We start from the raw sequence: 20,227 nt of genomic DNA on the forward strand, positions 1-20,227 counted from the left end.
TGACTGAAAAATATTAGAGAAATATGAAAACAGCAACTTGAATTAAAAATGCAATGCATTTCTATAACTTAACATTCTTAACATAAACTTGCATAACAATGAAAACTGTAGTCTTTTTAAATGTATCTACAGTATGTCTTAACTACATGGGTGTCATTCCAAGGAAGCTTCTATTATTACAAGTCCAGATGTCTGCGGTTGTGGAGACATATTCCAAACGATCGAATGTTTTTTTTAAGTACATACTCCATATCCGCATAGGGCTGTCACTTTTCGTTCGAAAATCGATTGCACAATCGATCGGACCAAACAAAAAAAGTTTCGAAAATGAAAATAGGGAATCGATTTTGAAATAATTATCGATTTATTTAAAAATAATTAAACAATTAAAAAAATATAGATGTAAAAAACTTGTGTTATGGCTTACTTTATATCATGTTACGCTGGCTCGGAATTGCGCTCCAGTTTGTGAGGTAAATGAATGTGATGTGTTTCGATTAGCGCGAGAAAGATGTGAAATGGATGCTGAGTAGATGCAACGGAGGCTTGCCTCTGTCGAAAATACGTTTTGGTTGCATCAGCAGCTAAAGCAAAGTTCTGAGGTGTGGAAAAGTTTTGATCGTGTTTATAATGAGAATAATGAGTGAATAATGGCGCACCATCAGTGAGCGCATGGAACACATTGAAGACATCCACAGTGGATTCAATCATTTTCCTTCACAAAAACATGTAGACCTAGCCTAATCTCTGTGTGTAAAGGTTTTTCAAATGATAACTATATATTCATTAAGGCTTAAATGCATAATGTGGACTGAGTATTTACGCTAATGTTGGCATTATTCTATTATTAAATGTCAGCTGATATGTGGAGAAGCAAACCCGGCGGAGCCTTTATCTTAATTTCGTTATTGCCAAATACCCATCTTAATTAAAAATTTATCTCAATTTAATCTGTTAAAAAAGACTCGTTTTTATTGGTGCGTTTTTTTTTATTTATAGGCTAAATGAGTCTATGTCTATTTAGAGTGCTGAGATGTTACGATGTTACAGAGGACTTATTTTATTTCTTTATTCCAACTTCCAAGTGGCCTAGTTATGTTATGGCCTAGTTAGTTATGAATAAATTATGTTAAAACATGTATAAATGACTCATTGTTGACAAAAGGCAAAAGAGCTGTGTGTGTATGCGCATATCTGAATGTCGGGCTGCGCTGCACACGGGTTCGGGCTTTTAAAAAGCTGTCAATCAAAATGTAATACTTCTCGGGCTCGGGCCGAAACCTGTCGAGCTCGGTCCTGTCGGGCCTAACTTTTAAGGCCCGATTAAAGCTCTAATGCCAATAAATAAGAAATATTGCTGACTTGTGCGTTTCCAAGCGCTCTATGTGGCGTTGAAAAAAAAGGAAACGTATTTTTTTTAGACATGGAAAATCGATTTTACAATCAATTCAGTGAACACTTATGTCTTAAAAATCGAAAAAGCTTTTTACACAAAAGTGACAGCCCTCCATCCGCATAGCATTTATCTAGATACCTTGCAAATGTCTTTCGGTCCTGCAAGGGTACAGAGCTGTCCGTCACTATCATCGTAAGCAAGTCTCTAAATGACTGCGATTCCGCAGTCGACAAGCGCAGCATTTCCTCCACCACACACGCTGCTACAGCTCTCTTCACCTGTCCAGAAGTTACCTTCCCTCCCGATCTTGAACAAAAATCTCCGTACATTTTAACAGCACGAGTTCTCCGGTAATTCATTAAAGCGCATGCTCAATAACTGACGCAGCCGCCCCAAAACGTGATTAGAAATGCATTTTAATTTATTTACTTTAATATTTTTTCTTACCAATACATTTGTAACGCAAGTAACGTAATTTTATTGACATCAGTAACTGTAATCAAATTACATTTATTTTAAATGTAATGAGTTACATTACTGCGTTATCACGAAAAGTAATTAGAATACAGTTACTATGTAACGCGTTACACCCAACTCTGGTGGTCTTAATTGATTTCACAAATAAAAAGAAAACAAGTAAAAAGAAAATTGATAAGGAAGTTTTTCAGTTTCATTTGAAAGAGGTTCGACATCATTGCAGTGGAGGATTGGATTTATTTTAATGCAAAAATGATAATCAGTTTAATTGACGAGTGTATCCAAGGCTCAGTCCTTTTAAATTATTCTCTTTATAGTATTAAATGTTAATGCCATAGATTCCCATGCCATTAATATAGCATAAACATGACTAATAAAAAATTCTATAAAAATGTTTAATTTAATTTAATAAAAAAATAGCTATATATATATATTAGTGCTGTCAAATAATTAATCGCGATTAATCGCATCCAAAATAAACGTTTTTCTTTACATGATATATGTGTGTGTGCTGTGTAGCCTATATTTATTATGTATATATTATGAGAAGGAGCAGAACATTCAGTCCACCAGCCAAGATGATAAGCTCATGCAGACCATGAACCTGACCCAGAAGAGACTGGACATATAACTGCAGGTATGGGAGCATCTTCATTATCTTCATCAACAATGGCCAATGGCTTTGTTTATTCACATCTTCTCTCCATTTGTAGGAGTTCGAGCTGCTCTATTTCTCTCTGAGCAGCGCTCCGATCTTCTTCAGAGCTGATAAAACGGCAGCCGAGGAGACCCAGGAGAAGAAGGACGGAGGTTGGTTGATGGATTCATGATCGCTAGAACATTTTATGGTGACATTTAGCACCACAAACACTCATTTCATCTTTTTTCAGACAAAGTTGCCAAAACTGGTCTTAGTTCCTCAACGATTGAGGGTTCTCCTGGGGAAACCAGCACCAAGTGAAACTACAGAGCAGCTTGGACGATATAAATCACTTCAACAGCATGGACTCACTCCAGAGGAGGTTATAAACATTGACCCTCCAGCCACTATTCTTCTGTTGGAGTCTGTACAGCGTCTTGAAATCATTTTGGCATTATGCCACCTGCACTCGTTCGACTGGAACTGACTGTGGATTTGGATCAATGCTTCGGTTTTAGACCATGATTGTTTTATGTATCGACAATGACATTCAACCGCCGTTTTGTCAAGCATTATATGCGGTCATGTAAATTCAAGAGATGTGATTAGTAGATGAAGGCATCTGTATTTTTTTATTTTCTCTCTCTCTCTTAACAATGTTGATTGTTGGGCACAGATATTTTTATATGATGGAACTGGTCCTTAGAATATATTTTTATTTAGATAAAGAAATTGTTTTAGATTTTTTTTTTTCTTTTTAGATAATTACATTTAAAAGAAATCCAAAGAACTGATTATATTTCACACAAGAATGGAAATTCTGTCATGTCATTTCAAACCTATAGGATTTTTAAAATAATTTATTGTTCCATTCTATGGGAACCAAAAGGGTTAGTTTGGACCGCATTGACTTGAATTATTCTGACAAAAACAGTTCTTCAAAAGAATCATTTTTTATGTTGCTCGGAAGGAACATTTTAGATTTTGAATGAAAAAAGGGTGAGTAAACAGACACTTAGTTTTTGCTTGATCTTTTCTTTTAAAGTTGAATAATGTGAAACTATTTTCTTGTGTCAAAAGTTTTAATTAACCAATGATTTTCTGGCCAAAACTCATTCAACACCGTCATTTTTATAAAATGTAGCACACTAACATATTCTGTTTAGTCTATTTGTGCTGCCTAAAATATATTGCAATGTGTCCGACAGTAAAAATTTGTCCTTGCTCACTGTGATGGAGGAAGTTGAATTGCACTTGCCTTAAAGCTGCTGCAGTCTTACAGTATTCAGTGATTGAATAACAAATAACACAGCAGTTTCTTCACATCAGTTACAATCCATCTGATTTTTCTGACATTTGCAAGTAATTTGTGCGTCTTAATCATTAACCTCATGGCATCTTTATCAAAAGACTTGAATAATGCACGTCTGTTCACGTGAACAGGAAAAAACACAGTGTTAGGATTAATCATGCATTACAGCCTCACACACACACACATACACTCGTACCGAAAGTGCGGTTTCACCCACACACCCCCTGCCCAGACAGAGTCCAAACACTGGTTCAGGAAAGCCGTTCTGGTTTATTACAAAGAAAGGGAGCTTTAAAGGTGGTCAGAAAATACAATATTGGTCTGTTTTTCGTACTATGGGTTTTCCCTTTCCTATGAAATGCTTCTATTCAAATAGCTGCAGCTGAAATATATCCACCCCCTTGTTTTTTTTCCCCACAATACAGATGTCCTTGCTCAGGCCTTCCATGTCACCTTTATCCATTTCGTTTAATTGGTCTTAAGTGCACAGGGTAACACACGTGATTCCACGTCTGGCAGCTCAACATACTGGTCACTAATTTTTTTTTGTGTCTTTTTGCCTTTTTTGTTTTGTTTCTACCACATAATGCCATTTCTGTTCACCTCCTAAAAATGAGGTCAAGCATAGTTACTTCTTCCAAAATAGACGCCATGTATATATATATAGATACATCTATCTATATATATCATATATATACACATTCATACATACATATCTTTATTCATGTGATGTCAAAAAAATTAAAAAAATGTACACGTTTATTACAAAATCGTAACAAAGACTGAAAAGGTTTCGTATTCATTCTGGAACAATGTTTCTCGGTAAGCTCACAACCGCCTGGTCCACGGGTTGTGCCCAACAACTTTCACTGAAATAGTCTGATCGGGATTTATTGAAGCTAAGCAGGAAACCGCTCACCGGATGAGCAACGCAGGTGGATGGAGAAAAAGAAATGGGAAATGATAAAAGAAAACGGGGGAAATGAAAAAAGCACCTCCTCGATGTTAATGACAGAGCTGCACGTCCTTCCAAACGACGACGGGAGAGAAGCAAGTTTCCCACCAAAAAAAAACAAAAACAAAAAAACAGAAAACAATTTTTGTGTTCTTTTATTACTAAATAGTGCAACAATGAACATTGCATTTTCTTTTGCCCTTGTGTATTCACATGTATTGGATTTGTCTTTGTGTCTGTCCTGTTTGTTAGCGCAGCGCGCTTCGGAAAACAAAGCGCGAACTGCGTTTTCTTTAATACCAATGGATGTGTTTGTGTGCTGTACTGCAACTTCAAAGACTCCAGGCAAACACCAAAAGGGACTTTCCATCAGAGGAGTAAACAAAACATTGACCCTGCTCGAAATGAAATGGAGGGAGAAGAAGAAGAAAAAAAAAAAACGTAAGAGGGGAATTTAAAAACAGAATGAAAACATAAAGAGGTTTTGTGTTTGGGCAGCACATAATTTGTAAAGCAGGGCCCCTCCCCCGAGTTCTCAAGGTGGAGACCCCCGCCACCCCCCTCCCCCTCCCGCAGTCCTAGTCCAGACAGTTGAGGAATAAAACCAGGTTTTTGTGGTCAGGCAGGTCGGCTGGCTGTCTGTTGCCGCTGACGGACTCTGCTTCAGAAGGCCTGCTGGGCCGGATTGTAGTTGAAGGTGGTTGGCACGTGAGGCCGCTCCTCTAGCTTGTCGTATTCCAGGTGAAACTCCTGAGACCACAGAAAACCACAAAACTGATGTTCATCTACACTTATATACAAACAAACTTTATTTCAATATTCAGTGAGATATAAATACACACACACAACCAATAGTCATTCAAGCGATTAGTCGACTAATCACATTTATGTTAATTTAATAACTTATATATAAGCCTTTAATAGATAGCCTATCGCACGCTCAAGCGCAGCCATTTAAAGCTTGCCGCAAAGCACCTGCAAAAGTAATGACTATGAATGTGCCTGAAAAAATAGTAAGGAGATTTTGTAATTATTTATTAATAAACTAGTGTTTTCTGGGTCAGTGTGGCTGCAAACACGATGTTAACAATGTTGACTTGTCATCTCCACAGTACATTGTACACATCTTCAGAGAAAAATGCACATTTTTATAATAATAAAATATAATAATAAAATATAATGTAATATCCAAAATTTCTCAATTATAACACATAATACTAATGATAATCTCTGAAAAAGTCTACAATTTTCAAGATAAAAATGATCATGTTTAAAAATAGATTCTCGAAATGAACATTTTACAAATGGATGAACATATCATTTGCTTTTATTATTTTGTATCGTGTTTATTTAATCATTATATGGAGCATCCTGCTCTCTAGATATTGTATCTTGAGATAGCTTGCATCATATCATTTATAAACTTGTGTTGTTCAGCACTATTATTAACATTGCATGTCATTCCTAGAATAGTTTTTCTGCTGCACAAACCTGATGTCAGGTTTAATTTACCCATGTGAGCAAGTGTCTGTAGCTGAAGGAGGACACTGAATTCAGTATCTTTACCTTAGCGACCTTCCTCCAGTTATGACAATCAAAGAAGTAGTATGTTCCTCTCTCGTAGGTGTTGGTCTTTAGCGTGGGCTCCATGCCAGGTGCTCTTGTGATCCAAACCCTTTCTTCTTTATGGTACCGCCAGTCCCGGTTGAAGCTGCAAACAAACAAAATGTTCCCTTTAACCTCTCGACCTAAGCCTGTGGTTGGTTACCAGCAAAACTGTCCGGACAAAGATTCCCTGAACGACTTGATCAACAGGACGTACAGCTCAACAGCAGCGAGGAGTTGTAAGAGGTCTCCTCCGTTCATGTAGTAGAGGTAAAACAGCAGGTCTTCACCGTATCGTCCCAGTTTTATTGCAGCCAGCTGTATAGAGCACATTATGAGGTCAGCGAGATCCACATATAACAATTTCAGCGCGGTTTTATTGACGTGTATATCACCTCACCTTGTCCCTTATGTGAATGTTGGTTAAGTACTCTGAGGGAACATGGAAGTCTAAAAAACAATTACATTTATTACTGAAGAGCCAAAATGAGTTGGTCATCTCGAGATTAGGTCAAATGAAGTCTTACCGATGTCTTGTGGTCGACATGGAGCTGAAGCCCAGGGAGATGCAAACTTAGGATACAGATTCCTACACGTCAAAATGAAATTAATGTGTGGACAAAAAGAGAATAATGACAAGTAATCATTCATTTGGAACAAAAGAAAATATCTCACTCTGGAGAGTTGAGGTTGAGTCCTAGTGTTGTTAGGTCGCTTCCTAAAGCCAGGTGAACCATCCCAGGGTCCGTCTCAGCTGCCCGGATGAATGTCAGGAGTCCAATCATCCCAAACTGATCCGTCACCATTCCTGAGGGAATGTTTGTTACCTTGCCTAGAAAAGAAGAGAATAAATGTCAAATGTGATTGAGTGTTCGATCAAATCATTTCCATGAATTTCCCAGCAGAATTTTTATTTATTTTTTGTGCAAAAAGGATTGTCTAATCAAGGCTATTATAGTTAACCAAAACCATAAAACTGGTTTAGTTATGGAAATAAAATAAAACTTTAACAGAAATTTTATATATATATATATAAACACTTATTTCACATATTTTATTTCAGCTAGTTGCCAAGGTCAATCACTCAGTCAGTCAACTTCATAAATAAAACTGAATGAAAAAAGGAATAAAACAAAAAAAAATAATTAAAAAAAATAACAAAAACAAATAATGAAATTCCTAAAACTTAAACTAAAACCCTCAAATTCAAAATATTAATAAAAATATATTATCCCAATGGTCCAAAAAATAACTGTTTCTGGTCAGATTAAATATTCGGATTCTAGTGTAATTTTATTTGAGTTACTCTTAACATAGCTACCTACAAATATTATATATTTGTATATCATATTATTGTACATATATTACAGGCCTATTTATACACAATGGTTTTGGTCACAATAAAAACTACTGATTATTTTAAAAATAAGGAACGATGTATTTTTTTTACTTTATAATTTATTAACATTTTAATTGAAATTATTTTATATAAAAATATATTATGTAGTAAGTTATTTTGATTTATAATAAAAATGTCCATTACTTAATGATGGAAGGATTTCCATTGGGGTTGGAATTATTATTATCATTATTATTTTTCTTAAGGTGGGTCCTAATACTATTTCATGTATTCTGAGTTATTTACACGGTTAGAGTTGCATTCTCATGCTAAAGATGGCCAGTTTCAAAAAACGATTTGGACGTATGACGGAGTATTTCTGGGTTTGAATAAGTATCTGAAAGTTTTTTTCGAGCATGGCTCTTTATAATGTGAAAGAGAGCAGAACTCCTTGTATGGGCACTTCTTCCGGAATAGTGTGCGCACCCATCAACATGCTTGATTAGGGCTAAGGGAGACGTCGGCAGCGCTACACAGGACTTGCTCAAGAAGAATGGCTCCAAAGATGTGTGATTTTAGATGTAAGGGAAAGATAACTTTGTTCAGCTTCCCAAAGAACCCAGCATTAAGGGAACAGTCAATGAAGTTTATTTTTCCGGGACAGCAACAGTTTCACACCTGTCTGTTCCTGTTTTTCAGTGACAAATGTTTTATAAACAAGGCCCAGTTAGATGCTGGATTTGCAGATTGTTTGATACTGAAAGATAGAGCAGTCCCAGTGAAAAAAAAAACAAGGTCATGAGCTGGAATGAAGCGACGAGTAAAACTGCATCAAACTTCTGGGTTTTGTTGCCAATTGGTCCGTGACTCTTATGATCCGCACACGGCACACCTCCAGGAGCTCGGCTATTTTCAGAAAGAATTATAAAGCTGTATCTTTCTTTTATAAATCTGATAAAATTAAAGACTCTTCGGAGATATGAAGGATGCAATACTAATACATAGGTACTCCAGATTAACATGAGATTGGTGAAAATGTGTGCATTATGTCTCCTGTAAATATACCCTGAACTGGGAACCCTGACTGTTGGGAATACTTCTTGAACAGATTCTTGATTAAGAAAACTTGCACATGGTTGGTTTTATTCAGCAGGCATGTTTTTGGCAGTTGTCTAAAATACAGTGGTGTATGTTGCTAGAGAGCCTCACCATCAGGCAACACCTGGATCCCCTTCTTTTGCTGGTTGTTATTCTGTGCTGATGATGTCTTGTCGCCGGGAAACTTGGGTCCATCTGCACTTGAGCTGCCCTTTCCTGAAGAGTTCAAGCTCTGTGGAGACACCACAATGAGTTAACGGTCAAGCAATCATCCCTTAAATTTTAACAGCCGCACATCCTTACCCATCCTGCAAAACAATGTCACATGTTATTTAAGCAATGGTTCTCTGAAGCTTATGAAAGATCAAATTCAGGCAATACTGACTGATTTGCTTTCATCCGTGCTCAATGTTGGGTCCTTGTAGTTGGGCCCGGGCAGGGCTGGGAAGTCTTCGTTGTGAATGGAAAAGTCCTGCGACTGCTCGTTCGATGGCTTTGTGACCATTCCAACTATGGAGAGATGCATTTTAACAAAGGTTTGTGGGTTATTGTGAGGAAATCGAAATAAAACCAGTAACCTTGTCATGCATTTACAACACATCATCATGTGAAGAAAAAGCGTGCTTAATCAAAGTCTAAGAGGGTTTGGGTTTCAGCTGAGTAATGCGACTGTGTAAAATGAACTCGTACCATAGGGTGCCCTTCCAGCCAGCGGATTATGCAACGGTGTAGGGTTGCCGTTTCCCTCCCTCCGACTTCTGTCTGCAAGTGCTGGGAATTCTGAGAGGTCTATTCCGGTCACATTTTCACTCCCATCTACCACAATAGTGGAAAGAATAAAATGATGAGTTCTTTCTCTCTCCAGAACACAATTTAAGCGTCATGGTTCCCTTCACGGTGTATCATCACAAAGCACGCTCCATACAGCACTCACCTGTCCCGTTGAAGATGTTATTGGGTAAGGAGTTCATGCCAAACCCCTGGCTCCGGCCCATTCCAAATCCTGACATACTACAACGACACACATGAGGATTTGACCCTTTTGTTAAGGTCACTCTTAATCTGTCTCGTTTGGCCTTATCTTGGTCTAAGGTGAAAGTTAATTAAAATACATTATATGTATTTAAGATTATGAGAAGCCACTTTTTAACATCATCTTTAATTTGAACAATTAACAAGCTTTCAGTGTGCACAAGCCATAATGTTGAAAAAAAAAAAAAAAGAAACTTATAAAATGTCACAAACCGTAATGCATCTTCAAATATATTCTAACAAAAAACAGTTATTTTAAATTGTAATAATATTTCACAATATTGCAGTTTGACTGTATTTTTGTTCAAATAAATGCAGCTTTGGTGAGCATAAGAGACTTCTTTCAAAAACATAACAAATCTTCCACTAAAGTCTAAAGCTTGGGGTTCATATATCTTACTTTTTTTTTAACTACATACATGCATTTTAATGCTTTGCAGACTTAAACATTTGGTTTTCTATGACATTTATGAATTCTACTTGTAAACTTTTTAATTTTGCTGACACAGAACGACTTGTGACAGTCTTGGTTGTATAAGAATTGGCAAAATGTACAAACCAATCATAAATTATCACTATTTTTTTCTGTTCTTGAGCTTCCTGTATAATGATAACAGCACAACTTTCAGCAATTATTGCAAATAAAAAATTTAATCAATTTTAAAATACATAACAGTATACATTTAAATTGGTAAAATAAGCATACAATTACATTCATATAACTGTAATGTTTATTATATTATATTTTGGGGCTGTTCAAAAACTACTAGCCCAACTCTTAAGTTGTAAAAAGCCTTACCAGTGTTTACTCGCTCTCGTTTGGCCAGTCTTACCTGTTGATGGTGAATGGCTGGCGTGCTGGCTGCTGCTTAGGCATGCAGATAATGCTAGGAGAGCTGCGGTTAGGGCTACCCAGGCCAGAACTGCCCATGCTGTTGGTCCTGCCGCTCATGCCCATGCCCTGCCCTACCTGCGAACTCATCATGTTCCTGGAGTTCATAGGCAGGATGCCTCTGCGGAACAAAAGCAAAGCCGGGATTAAGCAGATCACATCATATATCAACATATATCATGCAGAGGAGATGGCGTACCTGTTCGGCGAAGGTGGTGTGTGAAGGGACATTGTTGGGACGCCTGTTGTTGGGGTGCTATGGCTCGGTAACTGAGTGCCTTGTGTTAAACTCCGGTTTAATTGAGGGTTGTTGTTGCTCATGCCTCGTATTGAGAAACCTAGTGCACCTACAAAACGAGTCGGGCAGAGAAACACGGATCGAATGGTGCTTATAATCAGAGTATATTGTGTTTTTATTAGCAGTATAAAAACTTTTCAGTACTATAAACTGGGCTGAAGACTTGTACTCACTTTGAGGACCGTACAAACTCGCACCAAGCTGTGACAATTGACCTGACGATGACGGCGAGGGAGATGGCAGCATCTGAAAACAGAGAAGATAAAACATCTCACTTGAATTGGCATGCTTGGCAAACATTATGTGGAAACAAATTAGACACAGACATTAGAAAGACATTTACATTTACACATTTATATTTACATATAGATTACAACTCAAATGTTTGTGGTCAGTAAGAGTTTTTCCCATGTTTCTGAATATAGTTTATGATCACCCAGTCAGAATTTATTTGATCAAAAATACAGTAATATCATTAAACATTATTATTATTATTATTTAAATAAAACATTTTCTATTTTAATATATTTTAAAATATAATTTATTCCTGTGATGCAAAGCTACATTTTCAGCATTATTCCTCCAGTCTCCAGTGTCACATGATCCTTCAGAAATCATTCTAATATACTGATTTGGAGCTCAAGAAAACACTTATTATTATTATAAAAGTTGAAAACAGCTGTGCTGTTTAATATTTTTGTGTAAACTGTGATTTCTTTTCACTATTTAATGAATAAAAAGAACAGTGTTTAAAAGAACAGTATCTTTACTGACAATATGGATCAACTTAATACAATCTTTCAGAATTAAAACATTTTCTTTAAAAAAAATTGGAGAGTACTGTATATGTCTCAGAAACATTTATCTCTCAATATTTCACTTACTGACAAAACACTTTTTTTTTTTAGCTAATGCAACAATTAAAGACAAATGATGTGTATTTGCTTCATCTGTTTATTTTATCACTGTAATGATGCCATGGATGAGACGAAATTCAGTTCATCACAACTTGCAGTTCAGTTCTCCTCATAAAACGGCACCCATTCATGTGTCCAAACTTTTGACTGGTACTGTATATAGCTTACAAAAAAAATATATATATTCAGGACCTAAAATTAACACTCACAAGCGCCAAATGAGAGTACAAATCAGTGTTGGCGAGTAAGTGTAACAGTGTCAGTCGCCAGTTGTTGGGTACAACTTTTACGAATTATAACAATGCAATGAAGTGAAAACAACTTTTTAAAGAGATTCTGTTTGTGACATAATTTAATAAAATTATCTTTTCCAAAAACAAGATCATAGTTATTAGCTGTTCTGTCATAAACCACAAGAGCAAAGCGAATAATAGGATACAAACAGACTGAAAAGGTCAGAGCAGTGTTGGCCAGCTTGACCTTTGACATGGTTCTAATAACTTGTACCTGAGAAGATTTTGCTGCTTCACTTTGGAAGTTCAACTTTTCACTTCTTTATAACCCGAGAATGCAGCGACACACACCTGGGGTTACGCTGCCTAAACACTAAAGTGAAGTATAGTCTGAAAGGCTGCATGTTTGACTGTTAGACATAAGCTGAGCCGCTTCTTACAGCACACCAGTAGCATTTCAACAGACTAAACACACAATTGTCTCAAAATGTGCGGTTTTGGCGAGTGCAAGTCTTAAATGACCATAAGGAGTTGGGAGAAAATCAGATACGTGTCAGATCAGCATCATATGCATCAGGTTTTAAAGAGACAGCGCTGATTTTAAAGTGAAACCTGCTGAAGTCTGTCATTGATGTAACTCAAAGAACAAAAGAAAAGAAAAATCCTTGGACTGTCCTAGTTGCCGATTAACTTTTATAGCTTCAATAAAGATTAATCTGTATAGTTTATGCAGAATATAGTTTATGTAAAGTTTGCTTTAAAATCACTTGAATTAAAAGTTGTTATATATTTCAGAGCCTATTAAATGTTAAAAATAATGGCTTTCAATTATTCTGTAATGTTGAATGGCTATAATTAATGGGTCAAATTGAGGTAAAATGCACCAGTAGGACAAATTAAAACCATTGTAAATACATTTAGTTATTGTAATAGTAATAACTGCCTGAAACAAGGTAACTGTAGGGCAAACCAGCAGGTTTATGCAGAAAGCACAGCTTTTTCAAATGTAAACATCTAAAATTAATAAATAATAATATATATATTTTTTTCAGTTTCATATTTACAGACAAAGTCTCTCTCTCTCTCTCTCTCTCTCTCTATATATATATCAGAATCATGGAAAGGGCCCTACTAATGTAGCAAACGAATATGATAAGCTCATTGTGAAAGTAAAAGATGGGGACCTTGTTGTTTATTTACTTAGCATTGACTCTCTCCAACTAGGTGACAACGTAGCGTTAAATCACCATTCAACAGATTCAAGCCACCACCGCATAGGGTCGGTTTTTTTCCAACCCGCGGGTCCTGCTCTTATGAAATTATTTGGCCTGCTCCAGCCCACCCTGTAAATAAAAAAACATTTCTTTACCCACCCCAACCTGACCCATGCATCGGAGACATCACGCAAGTTATGTTGCTACGTAGGCCTTCATACTGTAACCTTATCAAAATACCTAATGAAATATGAAAATAGATATTCCAAATATTTAATATAGGCTATAAGGAATTGCACACAACATACATGGATTTAAAAATGTATTACCGCCCCAAAAGTGACAACTTCTTTACCCGTCCCAACCTGAAACCCGAAATATATAAAATATTATATATTATTAAGCCAATATTTGTCAGTCTATCAAACCTCCAGTCCACAAAAGCATTCGACACAACATAACCATCATCATTTAACTAATATCAACTTACGTCTTTCTCCGATCGATGCGGGAACATTGACTGCTGGGTATAGTACAAGCCCTCATCAGGGAAGTCACTTTCGACCCCCTCCCCAAACTTCTTTCTTGCACTGAACATTCCGTTTGTCACCTACAGAAAACAGGAGATGGTTAAAACCAAGATATTTAATTCCTGACCCAAAATCACACTTGACTATCTTTCCACACACCTAGTAGACCTATCATTAACAAGTTCTTCTATACAGTGCAACTGAGAACTTGTAATAAATAATGAATTACCACTGCAGAACAAGAACCAAGGATTATAAAAAGGCATTATAAAAAGGTTCAGACTATTTTGTCAACCCAATTTACACCTAAATATTACAATTAGATGAAACTAGTCGACTAGTTTCATGCTAAAAGAACATTTAATCCTGCTGTGGCGGTATGATGTTAAATAAATAATGTATTCATCCATTTCAAAACAAAGCAGATATTTGCCGTATGGTTGGAAAACATACAAATATCGCTTTGCAAACTGACACCTGACAACACTCACAAAAACGGATTTAATTTACCAGCTAAATCCACGAAGAAACATAAATTATTAACGTTAGCCAGATACTTCAACAAAGTCCCATTTCCATATGCCGCGACATTACTAATAATACTAAAACTGGTTCCTACATGTTATGAACATAATTACAAGCAGAAATAAATAAAAGAAATAACAGCATATCGCGAAATATTCTCATTTAACGTTATATAAAGCTAGTTAGCTTTGACGTTAGCTGTGTGACTTAGCTGCTCAAAATAACACATTTTCGGCATAAACAAAGGTTTTAATAGAAACCAGAACACACTGAAACATCGAATCTATACTAGCCGTGGTGTTTTAGGTTTATAACAGATGTCTGTCCATGCATAATACATGTATCTATCTGTTTAAATGGCTTAGGCCTGAGTTTCGGCTGTCTGTTTTTGTTAGCGCTCAACGCTAGTCGGCTAACTCTGGCCTCGAACAAAAACAGAAACCAGTAAAGCCGTGCAAACATGTCAATGCCTTCATTCAACGACTTCATATCTGCTTGGATATGCGCATAACGCTGCAAATGTCCAGCTGGCCCTGTATATGCGATGCAAAGCATATATTTTTGTTGAAAAAGGAATTGACTAACCGCATTAATTTACTCTCTCCTCGCAGATCCAAGATGGCTGTGTATCCTACATGCGAGAATGCTGGGGGAATAGCCTTTACCCTCTGACCCCTTGACCTTCAGTTTATTTCATACTAGACTGAAAATTGTGCTGGGCACTGTCTGATGTGTATTAGACACTCAAAAGGACACTTGTGAGATTTTGATTATGTTATATTGGGATAAAACAGATTGCAGTCACTCTTTTTATATCTGCAACATCATTGGCACACAGTTTCAGTAGCTGATATTTTGTAATTATAATATTTTATAATAATGTTTTGTAATCAATCATTTAAAAAACCCTGCTTAGAATACAGATTATCTTATAATCAATCATACATAATATTTATAATATATATTTTACATCTGCGATTCTGCAGCCAAATGCAGCTGACACATTGATTAAGCATTCATACATTTGCACAATAATTTGAAGTGTCTGACACAAAAGGGTTTTTTAGATTGAGATGTAAAACATTTTGCTGATGAGTCTATGGCCTGTTTAGGTCTATGTTACACTTACACTCAACTGCAGCTTGAAAAAAATAACTGATAACATATATTTAGCCAGTGATTATCACAGAATAATGCCAGATTGGGTGATCTTGCATCACATTAAAGGGGTTTCCTAGAATAATGTTAACCTAAGACCATATTTTAGTCATAAATCCAAAGCCACAAGTAGCATGCTAGTAGCATTTCGTGATGATCTTAAATTTTCTAACAGAAAATATGGTCAGTATGCATGATAATGCTATATTTATTTCATAATCTTTTGTAAAATATGCTTTTATGTAACAACATACAAATCTAGAGTGAACAATATCTATGAAAGATCTGTCAGTTCCACACGCAATACAAGACTCACAAATACAAACCATTCAGCAAATCTGCCTGTATCCAGATTTAAGCTGTTCACAGTTTGAAGTTTTGGTTCCTATTTCTAATGTATATTATACCTCAACCCCTTAGAACCTCAAATAAATGGTTAAATAGCCCTCAGAGGTTTATGTCGAATGTTTAGATTTTAAATCACATTTAGCTGTGGTTGTTAAATGACTTGATCCCATTTCCTACTTTCTGTCTGTGTCCTATGTGAAGTGGTACTCAGGCCTTTCAGACAGCACTTGAGGGTCCTCAGTTATAGTCTAAATCACTGGAGACCTTTAATAGACTACTAGCTAAGTCTTGGAGTGCAATATCATTAAGTGTTGCATTTACCCATAGAAGTGATTTACGACTTTTGGACTAAAGAACCATATTCTTTTTTTATAGGGAGAAAAATTATATCTTAAGTGTAGAAAATGTTCAAAAAACAACTTCAAGTCTGGTTTGATCTCAATGGTGAAACTAGAACTATATTTATATATAGGGCTGCATGATTAATTGAACGTGATTAATCGCGATTGTCATGAGCATTTAGTTAGTAAAGACGGTTCTGTGATTAGCAGTAAATCTCCATCAGCTGCTTTCAGGTAGAGCAGCATTAACTGCACAGAGCCACAGTTCTCTGACAAGCTATGCTACGAAATTGTTCTCGATAATGACAGCTGTTTGCGTATCTTCAAAGTGAATACGGCTCTGTATAGTAAAAGCTGCTCCATCTGAGAGCACGTGAAAATACCACATTTAATAACATATTTTAACTACAAATTCTGTTTAATTGTGCAGTCTTAATATATAAGTATATTAGAGGTGGAACGATACATGTATTCGTACCGAACGTATTCACATGTATTCACGGTACAGACATCTTGGTTTGGTGCATGAGGCCTTACAACAAATATTTTATAATAAAGGTTTCATATATGGTACATTATTAATTTGTTTTGTAATTATTAATTGTTCATAATCATTAAATAAAATACTGAGAACAAAAATAAACACATAAACACGTTCATATTTGATCGAGTACCAATTGCTCTGTCAAGTTAGCAATAATGGAGCTGATGTGTGTGCACGGGCGCCATCGTGATCACTTCAACTGTTTCCTTATACCAGCAGAATCAACTTTAAGCACTTATTGTCTTATTAAAAATGCGTTACTGTATAAAGGTCTGCTTTTATTTGTGTACACTTACAATAAAAACAAATCATTGTGCTTCTGTAAAATAAAGAATACAAATAGGATGTCACTTTCTGCCATTTGAGTTATTTGTAAACTAAATCAAATATATTTCAAGAATTGATTCCTTCTATGTATATACATACTGCAGATTATTTATGTAATAATGTTATCATGTTAAATATTTTCACAGGGGGAAAAATTTAATTTGTACTACTGTGTGTTCAAAATAATTTAAAAGAAACCAAGCATAGTAGATTAGCTTTTTTCCCCTGCTGTACCAAAATAGTATCGAACCATGACCTCTGAACCGAGGTACATACCGAACAGTGTACTGTTCCACCCATGTTCCATATATATATATATATATTTTTTAATTCTAAAATCATAAATATTATTATATTTTTATGTTTATATTATATTATTTATTTCTCATCCCTACTAAACATCCTAAATCCAAATACTGTGGTGTGACATGTGATATTGACAGCCTCTGCTGGTCAAGTCTTGTCTTTGGGGTGGTGCACTCGAGTGGTCTCTGTTATGCAGAGGGTCCTAACTGAGATAAGTGCTTAAATAGAAGGTCTCAGATGACCCTCAAATTCCTTAATCACACAACAACTTTAGTCTTATCACAGCTCTTGGTCAGCTCCTCCTTACAGAGCTGGAAGAAATCATTCAGCCTGAATGGGGAGGAGTGTGCGGGATGTCATGTCTGCTGCTTTCTGAGACTGGCAGGGCAGAGGTGTCAGTTGAACACAGGAGCATGAAACACCACACTCCCACCCATCGTCTCATTCATTGTGGCAAAAATGCTTGATAGTAAATGAAGATCTACGTTTTCTGCAACCTGGTAGGCCGAAAGGAACATTCAAGTTTTTTATCTTTTCTTTTCAATGTGCTATTCATAAGACATATATGGTCCCATGTACCCTTATTTTATGAACCTTTATTTTGTTTCTGAAGAGAACATGTATGTGAACAGAGAAGATGGGAAATGTTGTGTGAGGTGCTGTCACCTTCGTGCACTCAGAGAGATGTCATCGTTTCTTAGCAGGAGACTTGAAGGAGATGTCCCTTGATCGTACTCTAGACCTGAGTAGTTACGTCTCCTTCTAGGCAGAGCTTCTGCTTTCGATGAACTGGTCAAACTCTTCCTGAGTGACAACCATCTGAGCAACCTGCCACCAGAACTGCAAAACCTGCAGAAACTCCAGCTTCTAGCCTTGGACTTCAATTTTTTCGAGGAGCTTCCTCTGGTCGTATGCAGCTTCTTTCAGCTAAACATCCTCTATCTCGGTAATAACTGACTGTACAGACTGCCGAAGGAACTATGGCAACTCACCGAGCTTGAAACCTTGTGGCTGGAGACCTATTTCTACACCAAGTTTCCTCCAGTAATATGTGAGCTTCCCAACATCAAGACCATGCATTTGGGATACAATCAGCTACATAGATTACCAGCTGAGCTCGAGTGACTGGAGGAGGCACAGGGATCACTGGAAGAGAACGAGTGAAGAAGATCAGTCAAGAACAGTAGATCAAGCTGTTATACAAAGAGCATGCTGATACTGATGAGTTTTTGTACTGCAGAGGACGACTGGGGAAATACTGAGGTCATTATATTGAACAAGTATAATTAGAAGCAAACAAATTTAGCTTAAAATTATGTACAGAAATTATGTAAAATTATGTAAAAATTTTGCTAGCATATAAACTTCGTAAATACATGAGCCACACTTTATAAGTGTAACATAAAACATAAATTAATAGTAAATGAACATACGTGAAAATAATTTCAATGTATCCCACAAACTATATTATTATCACAATTATGAACAAAATAATAAAAGTATAAAACCATGATATTTATAAAATATAAAAGAACAAATCAATCAAAAACTCAGAGAAGTTTTATAAATTATTATTATTATTATTATTATTATTAAGAAAATAAAAGAGTATAGTATAAAACTAATTTTAAAGAATTTAAAAGACCATATCAAACCACTAATGTATAACAACAACAACAATAATAATTATAATTTAAATAATTGTTTAGAATGTTTAGCAGATTTGCACAACTTTACAGATTTCAAGTCCTTATTTTCCTTTAAATACTACTTAAGGATACATTAAGATACAAGATACGATCTTAGGAGCTCAGGATTAAATACACTTTCACTGTATCCCGCTGTTACAACATTTGTAATAGAATTTCTATCATCTTACTCGGGCTCGGGCCGGGCTCGGGCTTGCGCTCCAGTTTGCGAGGTAAACGAGCGGTCATGTGATGTGTTTCGATTAGCGCGAGAAAGATGCGAAAATGAATGCTGAGCAGGTGTAACGGAGGCTTGCCTCTGGTGATTACGTTTTGGTTGCACCAGCAACTAAAGCAAACTCTGAGGTGTGGAAAAGTTTTGACCGTGTTTATAATGAGAATAATGAGTGAATAACGCACCATCAGTGAGCGCAGGAGCGCGCTGAAGACATCTACAGTGGATTCATTCATTCTCCTCCACAAAAACATGTAGACCTAGCCTAATCTCTGTGAGTAAAGGTTTTTCAAATGATAACTAAATATTCATTGAGTCTTAAATGCATAATGTTGACAGAGTATTTACGCTAATGTTGGCATTATTCTTTTATTAAATAAAGCAAATCCGGCGGAGCCTTTATCTTAATTTCGTTATTGCCAAATACCCATCTTAATTTAAAAATTATCTTAATTTTTTTTTTTTTAAATGACTCGTTTTTATTGGTGCGTTGGTCTATTTATAGGTTAAATGAGCCTATGTCTAGAATGCTGAGATGTTACGATGTCACAGAGGACTTATTTTATTTCTTTATTCCAAATTCCAAGTGGTCTAGTCTACGTTAGTTATGAGTAAATTATGTTAAAACATGAATAAATTGCTCATTGTTGGCAAAAGGCAAAAGAGCTGTGTGTGTGCGCACATTTGAATAATGTCGGGCTGTAAACGGGTTCGGGCTTTAAAAAAGCTGTCAATCAAAATGTACTTGTCGGGCTCGGGCCGAAACCTGTCGGGCCTAACTTTTAAGGCCCGATTACAGCTCTACTCCACACTGGTC

The 20,227-nt window shown here is 36.2% G+C and overlaps 1 protein-coding gene, 1 long non-coding RNA gene and 1 pseudogene across 2 annotated transcripts; 2 read left to right on the forward strand and 1 right to left on the reverse strand.

The window, feature by feature from the left end:
- Nucleotides 1–2,415: 2,415 nt before the first annotated feature.
- Nucleotides 2,416–3,876, forward strand: LOC127947362 (uncharacterized). The gene is made up of 3 exons (XR_008151278.1): nucleotides 2,416–2,510; nucleotides 2,587–2,683; nucleotides 2,764–3,876. It is a non-coding gene; the product is annotated as an uncharacterized LOC127947362 (long non-coding RNA).
- Nucleotides 3,877–4,919: 1,043 nt separating this feature from the next.
- On the reverse strand, nucleotides 4,920–15,150 carry LOC127947361 (CCR4-NOT transcription complex subunit 2-like). The gene is made up of 15 exons (XM_052544446.1): nucleotides 15,049–15,150; nucleotides 13,899–14,018; nucleotides 11,218–11,290; nucleotides 10,946–11,093; nucleotides 10,688–10,867; nucleotides 9,757–9,833; nucleotides 9,513–9,638; nucleotides 9,208–9,332; nucleotides 8,934–9,054; nucleotides 7,061–7,217; nucleotides 6,913–6,974; nucleotides 6,786–6,835; nucleotides 6,603–6,703; nucleotides 6,347–6,491; nucleotides 4,920–5,530 (listed from the first exon to the last, which is right to left on the reverse strand). The coding sequence occupies exons 2-15, from the start codon at nucleotides 14,004–14,006 to the stop codon at nucleotides 5,444–5,446; spliced, it is 1,560 nt and encodes a 519-aa protein (XP_052400406.1). The 5' UTR covers nucleotides 14,007–14,018; nucleotides 15,049–15,150; the 3' UTR covers nucleotides 4,920–5,443.
- A 2,974-nt stretch (nucleotides 15,151–18,124) lies between these two features.
- LOC127946896 (leucine-rich repeat-containing protein 10-like) lies at nucleotides 18,125–18,651 on the forward strand (annotated as a pseudogene).
- The last annotated feature ends 1,576 nt before the right edge of the window (nucleotides 18,652–20,227 follow it).

This window comes from Carassius gibelio, chromosome A25, assembly GCF_023724105.1.
Source record: "Carassius gibelio isolate Cgi1373 ecotype wild population from Czech Republic chromosome A25, carGib1.2-hapl.c, whole genome shotgun sequence".
Taxonomy (NCBI): Eukaryota; Metazoa; Chordata; class Actinopteri; order Cypriniformes; family Cyprinidae; genus Carassius; species Carassius gibelio.